Below are 13,961 nucleotides of genomic sequence, written 5' to 3' on the forward strand. Positions count from 1 at the left end.
AACAACATGTATATATTATTAATGTTTGGTCAAAGAAGGTTTCTCTGAGGGAGACCGTATAAACCTCAGCTTTGACGATGAAAAGGAGGCTACTAAATGAAGGGAATGAAGGATAATTTGGTTAGAGTAGACTGATTCCTGAAGCCCTTGATAATAATAATGAGTTAGGCAGGTCTGGGGAGTTGTTTGGGAGCCAGTAAGTAGAGTGAGGAGGGTAGTGGGAGAGTGAAATGATGGAAATGAAAAGGTAAACAGCCAAGCTGGCCATTACAAGCTGTTTCCAGTTCACTCAAAATGGACAGCATTGAAATGGCATTTTTTGTTGTTTTGTTTTTCAAATTTTATTAATATATTTATCTATATTTATTTATTTAGAGTCTTTGTTGGTGAGCATGGGCTTTCTCTAGTTGCAGCAAGCAGCTGGGCTGGTCCCTAGTTACAGTGCATGGGCTTCTCATTTCAGTGACTTCTCTTTTTGTGCAGTTTGGGCTCTAGGGCCCTTGGGCTCCAATAGTTTTGAGCTTAGTTGCTCTGAGGCATGTGGACTGTTCCCGGACCGGGGATGGAACCCATATCCCTTGCATTGGCAGGAGGATTGTTAATCACTGGTCCACCAGGGAAGTCCATCGTTGAAGTATTTTAAGCAGAGGGAGAGACATATATTTTAATTTTCCTTTTAAAGGTAATAGGTTTGTTTGACAGGGATAGAAAAAACAATAAGGAACCTCATGTGCTAGCATGGAAGTAGTGCATAGAGGAATAGACTTTATTTGGGTAGAAACCAACACAATACTGTAAAGCAATTATCCTTCAATGAAAAATAAATAATTTAAAAAATTTGACTTTAAATACCATCTTTTTAGTGATAACTCTCAAACTCACTTCTCCAGACCAAACCTCTTCGCAGAGTTCCAAACTTAAACATTCAATTGCTTACTTAACACTTGCACTTGATGTCCCACAGGCATCCATTCTCCTTCATTGAAATGGAATCCACCCAATTCCTCAAGTCAGATGGACTCCATCTCTTCTTTTCTTCTTCCTGAACCCGAGTCTATCCCTCCTCCTGATCCCGTCTCCCACACCTGATATTTTGACCTGTTGTCCTCTTAATTTATTTTCACTGCCAGCATTCTATTTCAGGGGACCATCTTTCGTGGAAGAATCATCATTTTTGAGATTGGCAGATAAAATAGTGGTGCCTTTATGACTTTTCTATGTTAGGCTAACAGAGTTCTTTGCTAAGAATGTTAAGTGGCTTCTTTATACATTTCCAGGATGTATTTGCTCATGAGTTACCAAATTGAGTCATCTGTTCTCCATAACCTGGTTTCTTTTATGGTGGCACACTCTTAAATTCCCAAGAAATCCCCTTTTTATTCACCCAGAATAATTTTGATAATAACAGATGTCCATAAACCTCCATTTCCTCACCTTTAAATTTTGTGCCATTCTTAATGACCTTTTACTTCATGTCAGTGTTGAATTGCTAGTTTAAAAGTAAAAGATAATTATAAGAATTTCGTTATTTTTTGAGGAGGGTGCTAGTAATCTATGAAGTGTGTTATGGGAGCATAAGGAAGAAACAAAAATTTGAAAAACTGGGAGTGTGATTATGATGTAATTCAAATATAATTGTAACCCATACTGCAAAGGACCTTAATAGGTTTTTATTTGTATTAAAATGAATTGTTATTATCATGGAAGATTTTAAAGCAACAAAAAGTCACAAAGTTTAGGTGTTAGTTTGGAGGATTATGTTAAGAGAAAACAAAGACCAAGGTAGGCATACCAGTTAGTAGCCCATTGTAATTCACCATGTGAGGCCTAAATCAGAGAGAAAGCATTCATTTTGGACAGATAAATTATTGAACATCGTGACCAGTATGTAGTTGATGGTGTGGGGTTTCTTTGTTGTACTAGATTATTTCAGTCTTGAAAAGGATTACCAAAAACATAATGGATCTTTACTATGTATGACATTGTGTGGCCTTCTAGTCACAATGTAGGTCATAGTCATGTACACTTGGGAGATTTTTTTTTTTCCTCTCTAGATCATCTGTTGCAGAGTTTAGTCCCTTCCTTGTTTCCCTCCCTCTCCCCTTCTCTTTTTCAAACTGGGTGTTTACAAAGGAATGAATTCTATTTTACTGAAGAACTGTCAGTGCCTTGTCTTCAACTAAACTTAAGAGTATTTACTTGGGTTGCTTCTCTTTTTTCATTAGATCTGTGTAAAGCAAAGTTTACCTCGAAATTCCATCTCTAAAATTTTCTTACCTTCAAAGTACATTAGCTTTATATCATTATACAATAAGAACTGAATTATTTTTTGCAGCTGTGTGAGGATATTCCTTTGGCATCTCTTAGGCTGGGTGAATACCTCAAAATCATTATGTGACAGCACCTAATAGAATAATGAGTACAAACTCATACTCTGGAAAATTCCAAAACTGTAAATTTTAGCTTTCATTTCTTGTTTATCTCTTAGGGTTGTTCTTTAATTAAAAAACAAAACACAAAACCCCCAAAACTTGCCTATTTCTTACATTGTTGTTTTTGTTCAGTCGCTAAGTTGTGTCCGACTCTTTTTTTCTTAATACTTTCTGTAATATTGTTTAGCTTACTGTTATCTCCGTACCTTAGAGAATTCAGATTTAAAGGTGCTAATGGAAAAAAGTAGGTTCTTTAAAAGTGTTTGCTTTTCTTTTATCTCTGCTTGTCTGAGATTGAAATATAAGGTATGGATTAGAAAAATAAGAGAAACAGGTGTACTCTTTCCCCAAATGGAAGATCAGGGATTTAATTAACCAGCTTTTTGTCGTTCTTGAATAGTGGCCTACAAAGAGGAGATAGGTGATAATCTGATTGAAATTTATTTGGATGACTTCATAAAACATTTTCACTTTTGTTTGAAAAGTTTTTCTGAGGAAAGTGGCCAGAGTTGCAGGTCACTATTTCCTAGAAGAGTGTTCAGTAACAAGTTGAAAAACCACTGCTTTGACAGAATTAATTTTACTGAGTAACAAATGGTTTATTCTCACTTTAAGATTTTAATATATTATCAAACTTGATAATGATTTGATACAGATTGAAATTAAGTTTAGATTAAAAAAAACTGATCTGTTTTGATAAGCAGTTTTTATTTTTTTAGAGCTTAAGATGTGAAGAACTTCATCTTCACGCAGAAAACCTTTCCAGGCGTGTATGGGAGCTACTGATGCTTCTTCCTACATGTCCTAACATGTTGATGGCATTCCAGAATATCTCAGATGAACAGGTAAGTTCACAAAATATTTTTACTTCCCTGGAGGATGATACCAGTTTACATTTTTACTGGTAGTATATGAGATTGATTGTTAACCTGTAACCTCAGTAAAATTTTGCCCATTTAATAGGTTAAAAAGTGCCACTTCATTTTAATGTTCATATAGTTAATTATTAGTGAGCTTGAGTAATATGGGCTAAATACAAGGCAAGGATGGTCTCTATAATAATATAATAATCTCTGTAAAACAGAGATAATAATATAATTATCTCTGTAAACAGTAAATTTGCCTTTATATTAGTGATTTTTCGTATTACTGTATGTTCTGAATATTGCTTTTTTTTGGACAACAAAAAGTAACGTTTAGAGAAAATACACTATGGTTTAATGATATTTGCATCAGTGCTTGTTTTGGCTGCTTATACATGGCAACTGGTAGAAACAGAGAAAAAGGTGGGCAAAGAAACTTAATATATAAATATTTCCAGAAGCATGACCTCACATGTATTAAGTTGTAAAGATGTCTGTTAAAATTAAAGATTATTTTTAAAAGTTATATAATAAGGGGTTACTTAGTGGGAGTACCAACAGAACACCTATTGAACTAACAGAAAAACAATGTCCTAATGTTATACTATGGTTATCTCAGATTTGGGATGTTGTTAGGTGATTTTTCAAGACTCTGTATTTTGAATGCCTTAAAAGTGAAGAAATTGGGCCTAGAAAATAGGAGCTGATGATTCATTGTAGCTCTGTGAATAACATTGTCCAGGGTGCACATTAAATGTGAATAGCACTTATAAATTGAGAGTAGAAAAGAATAATATTTTAAAGTTTGTGTATTTGTATATGACTCTTTAAATGGGTAAGTGTCACATAAATATTAAATACACAGTGTACTGCTGCTGCTGCTGCTGCTGCTGAGTCACTTCAGTCGTGTCCGACTCTGTGTGACCCCATAGACGGAAGCCCACCAGGCTCCCCCGTCCCTGGGATTCTCCAGGCAAGAACACTGGAGTGGATTGCCATTTCCTTCTCCAATGTGTGAAAGTGGAAAGTGAAAAGTGAAAGTGAAGTCGCTCAGTCGTGTCCGACCCTTAGCGACTCCACGGACTGCAGCCTACCAGGCTCCTCCAACCATGGGATTTTCTAGGCAATAGTGTACTACTGATCTTTAAAAGTAGACACATTCAATTAGGCTGTGTGTTTTTCATTCAGAAGATGGCAAATTACCTCAACTGTTTTGGAGGATAACTGATATATTTTTTTCCTATGCTGCTATTACGTATTAATTTTAGCAAAATTGAAGGAATAATTGGTATTTTAAGCATATGATTAGTTCCAATGATACAGCTGCCCTTCGTATACGTAATATTTGAGTTTTTATATATAGTGTTAGTTTCTTTAGTCTTCACCCCCTTTCTCCCCCCCGCCCCTGGGTGCTGGGCAGGAGATGTGGTTCTCTTAGTAAGTTGGTTTGAGAAACCTGTATTTTTCTTTTTTTAATTTAAGAGTAATGATGGACTTAATTGGAAAGAACTGCTCAAAATTAAAAGTGCTCACAAGCTGTTATATGCCCTGGAAATCATTGAAGCACTGGGAAAACCTAACCGAAGAATAAGGAGAGAGTCAACGGTGATTGCATTTCCATTATTATCATCAAATGTTTGTTTTCTGTCTGGAGCAAAATTCCAGAGTACATTATCTTTTATCCTCCTGCCACCCTTCCTTATTTATTTTTGCCATTCCCACAGGGAAGTTATAGTGATCTTTATCCTGATTCAGATGATTCAAGTGAGGATCAAGTGGAAAACAGTAAAAATTCCTGGAGTTGCAAGGTTTGATTATACATGTTTTGCAGTGTCTTGGTAAAAATTATTGATCTCGTGTACCAAAAGTAGGTACCATAATCATTGTTTTAAAGTAACGTACCATTTAAATAAAGCATGATTTTTAAATTACATATTACTTTAATCACATTAATAAACTGATATTATTTAAGGCCCTAGTGCTTCTGTTTTTAGCACTTATTTTTTTCCTTTATTAGAATACTGTGTTAGGACATCCCAGTGCCTGAAATTAAATGGTTAATGGAATATAAAGATATATATATAGATTTTTGTAAGAATCTTTTCAAAAAATTCTTGAAAATTAGCTGGCTGTTGTTACTTTATTGTATACAAGTTATATTGGTTATTTAAGGCAAAAAATAATTTCCTAAATGAAAGATATGTAGTATTTCACTTACACAGACATACACACACATCCAGTCATGGAATCAAAAAGCAGATTTTACTGCATTATGTAGCTGCTTTCCTCTTACCAAACTCTCCTAATTGCTTACAGTTTGTTGCTGCTGGAGGACTTCAACAGTTGTTAGAAATTTTTAATTCTGGAATTCTAGAGCCAAAAGAGCAGGAATCCTGGACTGTGGTAAGTGAAAATTCACCCTTTCAACCAGTTACAGTAGCTGATTGCCACTTCCATAAGCCAAATCCATGAACCACTTGCAAGTGTAACTTTTGCTGCAAACTTTATTATAGTAAAGGAGTGTGGAGTGCAGTAGAAATAAATTTAAGAAAAAATAAGGAATCTGGTGAGCTAATTATGCAGTAAGAGTTCTCAGTATCAACTCTGTACAAATTTTAAGTGCTAACGTTAATGAGGCTGAAGTATAAGTAATTCATGAACATTTTTTCATTAGTTTGATAAGTTATATATTAATGTTTATATAGTCTTAAAAGCATTGGGATGCTTTTTAAGAAAAACTTGGTTTATGTCTTTAGTTTTTTGAAAATATTCTTTGTTTTGTTTTGACCATTTTTTTCTTTAAGCAGCACTACTCAAAAATATATTTCCAGACCATTTGTGACTGGTCTGCAATGAAATAGGTACAGAATTTGAGAGTAAGCCTTTAAAATTTTTTATAGCAATGGGACATTGATGCAGTATTTTTTAAATAGTATTTTACAAAATTATTGATCTTTAACAAAATGGAAGTTTTAGGAAATGGTACTTATTGCTGTTAACTTGAAGAAGCACTGTCCTATAATATTAGGAAAATAAAATTGCTTACTTGTGGAATATTTTAAAATTCATAATGATGGACCAAACTGCGTAATCTAGTTTTTTATGAAAAGGAAAGTATGCTTGTTTCCTGACCTCCAGCAAAGCAGAATAGCATTATCAAACATTACATTCAAAAATTAATTTCTTAGTACTTATTTTTTAGAATTATTTTAGAGTCTAGGAGTCAGATGTTTTTGATTTACTATCAAATGCTGCTGCATCCAGTATGTTAAAGAAAATACACTTTTTAAGACATGTATTGCTGTTAAGATTTTGTTAATCTTACTATTGGTTTCAATTCTTCTTTGCCATTTTTATTTTACATATTTTGCTACAGATATTTTCCTTTTTAGAATAGATACCTCTGCAATAGTAATTGTTGTTTTTTGACTTTTAAAACTCAGATGTCTTTTGTTGTGTTTTATTGTTGTGTTTTTGTTTTCTCACTACTCTTTCAGAATTATAAGGTGTTTAGTTCTCAGGCAAAGTAAGAGAATTAAAAATTTTTAGAGTAGTTATGTGTTGTTCACAGGACTTTTGCTTAAAAACTGTCCTGTGTTTGCTTTGAATAAAGTTTACAGGTAATCATGTACTAAAGATTTTCTCTGTTTTGCTTTAAAATTATGAATATTTTTATGAAGTATTAAGAAAAATTTACTACCATATGGCACACATTGTAGCTTGGCAATGCTTGAGATGGCTAGTTTGCCTAAGACATAGATTGCTTTCAGATTGACTGAGATGCACTATTCATAATGTATCTCTCAATATATTAAAGAATACTGTGAATAGTCTTGATTCACAAACTAAATTTTCAGGAAGTCCAATTTTTCTGTTTTTTGTTGTTGCTTGAGATTTTGGTATACTCTCCAAGACATCATTGCTAAATACAATGTCATAACCCTTTGGTTCTGTGTTTTCTTTCAAGATTTTAATTGTTTTTTTAGGTCTTATATTTAGATCCTTGATTCACTTTGAGTTAATTGTTGTATATGGTGTTAGAGAAAGGTTCAGCTTCATTCTTTTGCATGTGGAGATGCAGGTTTTCCAGCACCTTTCCTTGAAAAGACTCCTTTTGCCACAGTGAATGTTCATGGCATCCTTATCAGAAATCATTTAACCATATAGATGAGGGTTTGTTTTTGGGCCTTCAGTTCCGTTCCTTTTTTTAAAGCTATCTTTATGCCAATACATCACTGGTATCAGTTACTGTAGCTTTGTAGTAAGTTTTTAAATCAGGAAGTGTGAATTCTCCAGGTTTGTCATTTTCTTTCAAGATTGTCTGTTTGGAGTCCCTAGAGATTTCTTGTGAATTTTAGAATGAATTTTTCTGTTTCTTCAAAAATCATCATTAGGATTTTATTATGGATTGCACTGAATCTAGGTCACTTTGGGTGGTATTGATATTTTAATAATAAGTCTTCCAATCCATAAATGTAGGATATGTTTCCATTTATTTGTCTTTAATTTCTTTGAGCAACTTTTTTTAGCTTTCTTTGTAGAAATCTTTCAGCTCCTTGGTTAAGTTCCTTCCTAGGTATTTTATAGATGCTACTTTAGATGAAATTGTTTCTGTCATTGCCTTTTCATATTGTTCATTGTTCATATACAACTGAATTCTAAACATTGACTTTATATCCTTCTACTTTGCTGAGATCATTTATTAATTTTAACAGCTTTTATGTGGAGTCTTCAGGGTTTTCTGCATCAGTAACAAACAGATAAATTTATTTCTTCCTTTCCAATTTTGATGCCTTTTATTTTTCTTGTGTATTGCTCAGGCTAAAACTTAATACTATAGTGTTGAATAGAAGTGATGAAAGCAATTGTCCTTGCATTGCTCCTGATCTTAGAAGAAAAGCTTTCAGTCTTTCACTATTGAGTATGATTTTCACTGAGTTTTTCATATATGACTTTTATATATTATGTTGCACTAGTTTCCTTCTGCTCCTATTTAATTGAGTATTTTTATCAGAAGAGGGTGTTGAATTTTGTCAAAAGCTTTTTTCAGCAGTCATCAAGATAATGTAGTCTTTTCCTTCATTCTGTTAATATGGGGTATTTACATTGATCAGTGCTCATATGTCGAACTATCCTTGCATTCTCAGAATAAATCGCACTTGGTCATCCTTTTAATATATTGCTGAATTCTGTTTACTAATATTTTGTTTTGGTCCACTGGAGAAGGGAATGGCAAACCACTTACAGTATTCTTGCCTTGAGAACCCCATGAACAGTTTGAAAAGGCAAAATGATAGGATACCGAAAGAGGAACTCCCTGGGTCAGTAGATGCCCAATATGCTACTGGAGATCAGTGGAGAAATAACTCCAGAAAGAATGAAGGGATGGAGCCAAAGCAAAAACAGTACCCAGTTGTGGATGTGACTGGTGATAAAAGCAAGGTCTGATGCTATAAAGAGCAATATTGCATAGGAACCTGGAATGTCAGGTTCATGAATCAAGGCAAATTGGAAGTGGTCAAACAGGAGACGGCAAGAGTGAACGTCGACATTCTAGGAATCAGCAAACTAAAATGGACTGGAATGGGTGAATTTAACTCAGATGACCATTATATCTACTACTGTGGGCAGGATTCCCTTAGAAGAAATGGAGTAGCCATCATGGTCAACAAAAGAGTCCGAAATGCAGTACTTGGATGCAATTTCAAAACGACAGAATGATCTCTGTTCGTTTCCAAGGAAAACCATGCAGTATTACAGTAATCCAAGCCTATGCCCTAACCAGTAACGCTGAAGAAGCCGAAGTTGAACGGTTCTTTGAAGACCTACAAGACCTTTTAGAACTAGCACCCAAAAAAGATGTCCTTTTCATTATAGGGGACTGGAATGCAAAAGTAGGAAGTCAAGAAACACCTGGAGTAACAGGCAAATTTGGCCTTGGAGCAGGAAATGAAGCAGGGCAAAGGCTAATAGAGTTTTGCCAAGAGAACGCACTAGTCATAGCAAACACCCTCTTCCAACAACACAAGAGGAGACTCTACACATGGACATCACCAGATGGTCAACATCGAAATCAGATTGATTATATTCTTTGCAGCCAAAGATGGAGACGCTCTATACAGTTAGCAAAAACAAGACCAGGAGCTGACTGTGGCTCAGATCATGAACTCCTTATTGATAAATTCAGACTAAAATTGAAGAAAGTAGGGAAAACCACTAGACCATTCAGGTATGACCTAAATCAAATCCCTTACGATTATAGAGTGGAAGTGAGAAATAGATTTAAGGGACTAGATCTCTTAGAGTGCCTGATGAACTATGGATGAAAGTTCATGACATTGTACAGGAGACAGGAATCAAGACCATCCCCATGGAAAAGAAATGCAAAAAAGCAAAATGGCTGTCTGAGTAGGCCTTACAAATAGCTGTGAAAAGAAGAGAAGCAAAAAGCAAAGAGGAAAAGGAAAGAAAGAAGCATGTGAATGCAGAGTTCCAAAGAATAGCAAGGAGAGAGAAGAAAGCCTTCCTCAGTGATCAATGCAAAGAAATAGAGGAAAAGAACAGAATGGGAAAGACTAGAGATCTCTTCAAGAAAATGAGAGATACCAAGGGAACATTTCATGCAAAGATGGGCTCGATAAAGGACAGAAATGGTGTGGATCTAACAGAAGCAGAAGATATTAAGAAGAGGTGGCATGAATACACAGGAGAAATGTACAAAAAAGAGCTTCACGACCGAGATAATCACGATGGTATGATCAGTCACTTAGAGCCAGACATCTTGGAATGTGAAGTCAAGTGGGCTTTAGAAAGCATCACTTGAAACAAAGCTAGTGGAGGTGATGGAATTCCAGTTGAGGTATTTCAAATCCTGAATGATTATACTATGAAAGTGCTGCACTCGATATGCCAGCAAATTTGGAAAACTCAGCAGTGACCACAGGACTGGAGAAGATCAGTTTTCATTCCCATCCCAAAGAAAGGCAATGCCAAAGAATGCTCAAACTGCCACACAGTTGCACAGTTGTGTGATAGTTTGAGCATTTGAGTCATGCTCAAAATTCCCTTAGCCAGGCTTCAGCAATATATGAACTGTGAACTTCCAGATGTTCACTCTGGTTTTAGAAAAGGCAGAGGCACCAGAGATCAAATTGCCAACATCGGCTGGATCATGGAAAAAGCAAGAGAGTTCCAGAAAAACATCTATTTCTGCCTTATTGACTATGCCAAAGCTTTTGACTGTGTGGATCACAATAAACTGTGAAAAATTCTGAAAGAGTTGGGAATACCAGACCACCTGACCTGCCTCTTGAGAAACCTGTATTCAGGTCAGGAAGCAACAGTTAGAACTGGACATGGAACAACAGACTGGTTCCAAATAGGAAAAGGAGTACATCAAGGCTTTATATTGTCACCCTGCTTACTTAACTTAAATGCAGAGTACATCATGAGGAACGCTGGGCTGGAAGAAGCACAAGCTAGAATCAAGATTGCTGGGAGAAATATCAATAACCTCAGATATGCAGATGACACCATCCTGATGGCAGAAAGTGAAGAGGAACTAAAAAGCCTCTTGATGAAAGTGAAAGAGGAGAATGAAAAAGTTGGCTTGAAGCTCAACATTCACAAACCTAAGATCATGGCATCTGGTCCCATCACTTCATGGTAAAATGATGGGGAAGCAATGGAAACAGTGACAGCCTTTATATTTCGGGGCTCCAAAATCACTGCAGATGGTGATTGCAGCCATGAAATTAAAAGACGCTTACTCCTTGGAAGGAAAGCTATGACCAACCTAGATAGCATATTAAAAAGCAGAGACATTATTTAGCCAACCAAGGTCCGTCTAGTCAAGGCTATGGGTTTGTCCCATGGTCCTGTATGGATGTGAGAGCTGGACTGTGAAGAAAGCTGATCGCCGAAGAATTGATGCTTTTGAACTGTGGTGTTGGAGAAGACTCTTGAGAGTCCCTTGGACTGCAAGGAGATCCAACCAGTCCATCCTAAAGGAGATCAGTCCTTGGTGTTCATTGGAAGGACTGATGTCGAAGCTGAAACGCCAGTATTTTGGCCACCTCATGCGAAGAATTGACTCACTGGAAAAGACCCTGCTGCTGGGAGGGATTGGGGGCAGAAGGAGAAGGTGATGACAGGATGAGATGGCTGGATGGCATCATCAACTCGATGAACACGAGTTTGAGTGAATTACAGGAGGTGGTGATGGACAGGAAGGCCTGACATGCTGCGTATCATGGGGTTGCAGAGTCGGACACGACTGAGTGACTGAACTGAACTGAATATTTTGTTGAGGACTTTACATGAATATTCATAAAGAATATTAGCCTGTAATTTTCTTGTAGTGTCGTTTGTCTGGCTTTGGTATCAGAGTTAATGCTTGCTTCATCAAATGAGTTACGGAGTTCCCTCTTCAGTTTTTTGGGAAAGTTTGAGGATTATTGGCATTAGTTCTTCTTTGTTAGAATTTTCTAGTGAAGCTGTCAGGTCCAGGACTTTTCTTTTTTGGGAGATTTTTGATAACTGAATCTGTCTCCTCACTAGTTGTAAGTCTGTTCAGATTTTCCGTTTCTGTTTGATTGAGTCTTTATAAGTTTTTTCTTTCTAGGAATTTGTTAATTTTATATAGCATATTGCGTTTGAGGACATAACAGTTGTTTGTAATACTGTCTTAAAATCTTTTTTTATTTCTGTAGAATTAGTTGACATGTTCCCACTTCTATTTCTGATTTTAGTAATTGGTTCTACTTGTTTCTTAGTCTTCCTAGCTAAAGGTTTGTCAGTTTTGTTCTTTTCTAAGAACCAGCTTTGATTTTCAGTGATTTTGTTTTTCTTTAGTTTTTTTTATTCTCTATTTTATTTATCTCCCTTTTGATTTTTATTATTTCCTTTTCGCAAGTAGTAGCCTTGGGTATAATTCTTCTTTTTCTAGTTTGTTAACCTCTAAAGTTAGATTAATGAGATCCTTCTTGTTTTTTTATGTAAACATAGTTATAAATTTCTCCATTAACATTTGTTTTGGACCATGTTTTTTATCTTCTTTTGTAAAGTGTCTGTAAATATCTTGGGGATTTTTGTTTTGCTTTCTTTGGGGTTTTTGTTTTGTTTTTTTTCTTTTAGTAAAGAGCTGTAAGACTTTTTTCCTTATTGAATTTGGACAAGTTTTTTTGGTCAAGTGTATGTATTAAGAATACTTGCATTCAATCTGTGGTTTGTCTTTTCTTTATATTTACAGTGTCTTTTAAGCAGAGAAGTTTTCAGTTTTAATCCTAGCTAAGAAACCTGTTTTCTAAGGTCACAAAGATATTCTCCTATGTGTTCTTCTATAAATTTTAGTTACCTTTTACATTTAGATCTGTGATATATTTTGAGTTAACTTTTGTATAGGTAGAATGAGGTTGAGGCTTTTATTTTTCCATATTGCTGTCCAATTTTTCTAGCACCGGTTGTTGTGAAGACTTTTTTTTTCTCACTGAAATTTTGTGATACTTTTCTTGGAAAATCAGTTACATAGTATTGCTCTGTTTCCTGGTATATTGGTATAGTTGTAACACTTAGTAGCAGTATTAGGAAAAGAAGGGAACAAGGACCATTGACGAGAAAACTCTCATACATAGATGATTTTCTTATTTATTTGAAAGAATTACTTTATTTAAAAAATTTTAATGTAGAGCTTTTAATCAAATAGGAATTTTACTTTCCATACTAAGCAGTATTTTATTGATGAAATACTTGTTTTATTTTACATGTACATTTGTAAAATGCAGATTTTCAATTGAAAAGTTATCGAATTATTGAGAATATTTTTCACTTCCAAATATTAGAGTATATTCCACTTAATGTGGAGAGACAGCTTCTAATATTTTCACCCTTAATGCTAATTCTGTAGGAAAAGTATTTTAATAGTTTTAATATTTCAGTTCATTCCAAGCAGTTTTATATATTGTTATATACATTTGTATGATTATTTCATGATAGAAATACAAGTATCATTTTCATTTCATCAAATACACATTCTAGTTATCTGGTGTCTATTTTTGTAAGATTGGGTTGTTATTAACTGTAATACATGAACAGGAAAAATTTTATTACCTCATGGATTAAGTATTAGCTATAATTATTTTCATTTTCTAGTCTTTAATTTGAGTTTGTATAGTGGCCATGTGAAATTAATGGAAATTAGGTAAATAACATTTTCTTCTTATCCACAGTGGCAGCTTGACTGTCTTGCTTGTTTGCTGAAGTTAATATGCCAGTTTGCAGTAGATCCATCCGATTTGGATTTAGCTTATCATGATGTCTTTGCCTGGTCTGGTATAGCAGAAAGCCATAGGAAAAGAACATGGCCTGGCAAGTCAAGAAAGGCTGCTGGTGATCATGCTAAGGGTCTTCATATACCAAGATTAACAGAGGTAAAGTAGAAACATTACCATTAAACTGTGGTAATACACTTGTCTTTTAAGAGAATTTGTTTATTTTTGTTTTTACAAAGTGAAGAACACTGATATCTATGAAATGCTATCCTAGATCACCACAGTATGACCTCACAGCAGAAGTTATACCTTCATTTTAAAGCAGTAGCAGTTACAACGGAGTAAAACTTTTCAGTTCATCACCAAACTGCAGAGTGAATTTTATGCCATTTTTAATG

At 35.0% G+C, this 13,961-nt stretch overlaps 1 protein-coding gene across 5 annotated transcripts in view; it reads left to right on the plus strand.

Annotated features, from left to right (window-relative positions):
- USP34 (ubiquitin specific peptidase 34) overlaps positions 1-13,961 on the plus strand; it is a 227,615-nt gene that overhangs the window by 139,329 nt on the left and 74,325 nt on the right. For all 5 annotated transcript variants that reach the window (XR_016038579.1, XM_055399249.2, XM_055399252.2 and 2 more), the window contains 5 exons: positions 3,152-3,277; positions 4,778-4,900; positions 5,020-5,103; positions 5,612-5,698; positions 13,522-13,722. Coding sequence is in view for 4 of the 5 variants with exons in the window: in XM_055399249.2 (XP_055255224.2) it covers positions 3,152-3,277; positions 4,778-4,900; positions 5,020-5,103; positions 5,612-5,698; positions 13,522-13,722 (621 nt within the window). In the remaining variant the exon portion in view is untranslated. The remainder of the gene's footprint in view (positions 1-3,151; positions 3,278-4,777; positions 4,901-5,019; positions 5,104-5,611; positions 5,699-13,521; positions 13,723-13,961) is intronic.

Source organism: Moschus berezovskii, chromosome 11, assembly GCF_049115385.1.
Source record: "Moschus berezovskii isolate FMDL1 chromosome 11, NW_MosBer_1.0, whole genome shotgun sequence".
Lineage (NCBI taxonomy): Eukaryota > Metazoa > Chordata > Mammalia > Artiodactyla > Moschidae > Moschus > Moschus berezovskii.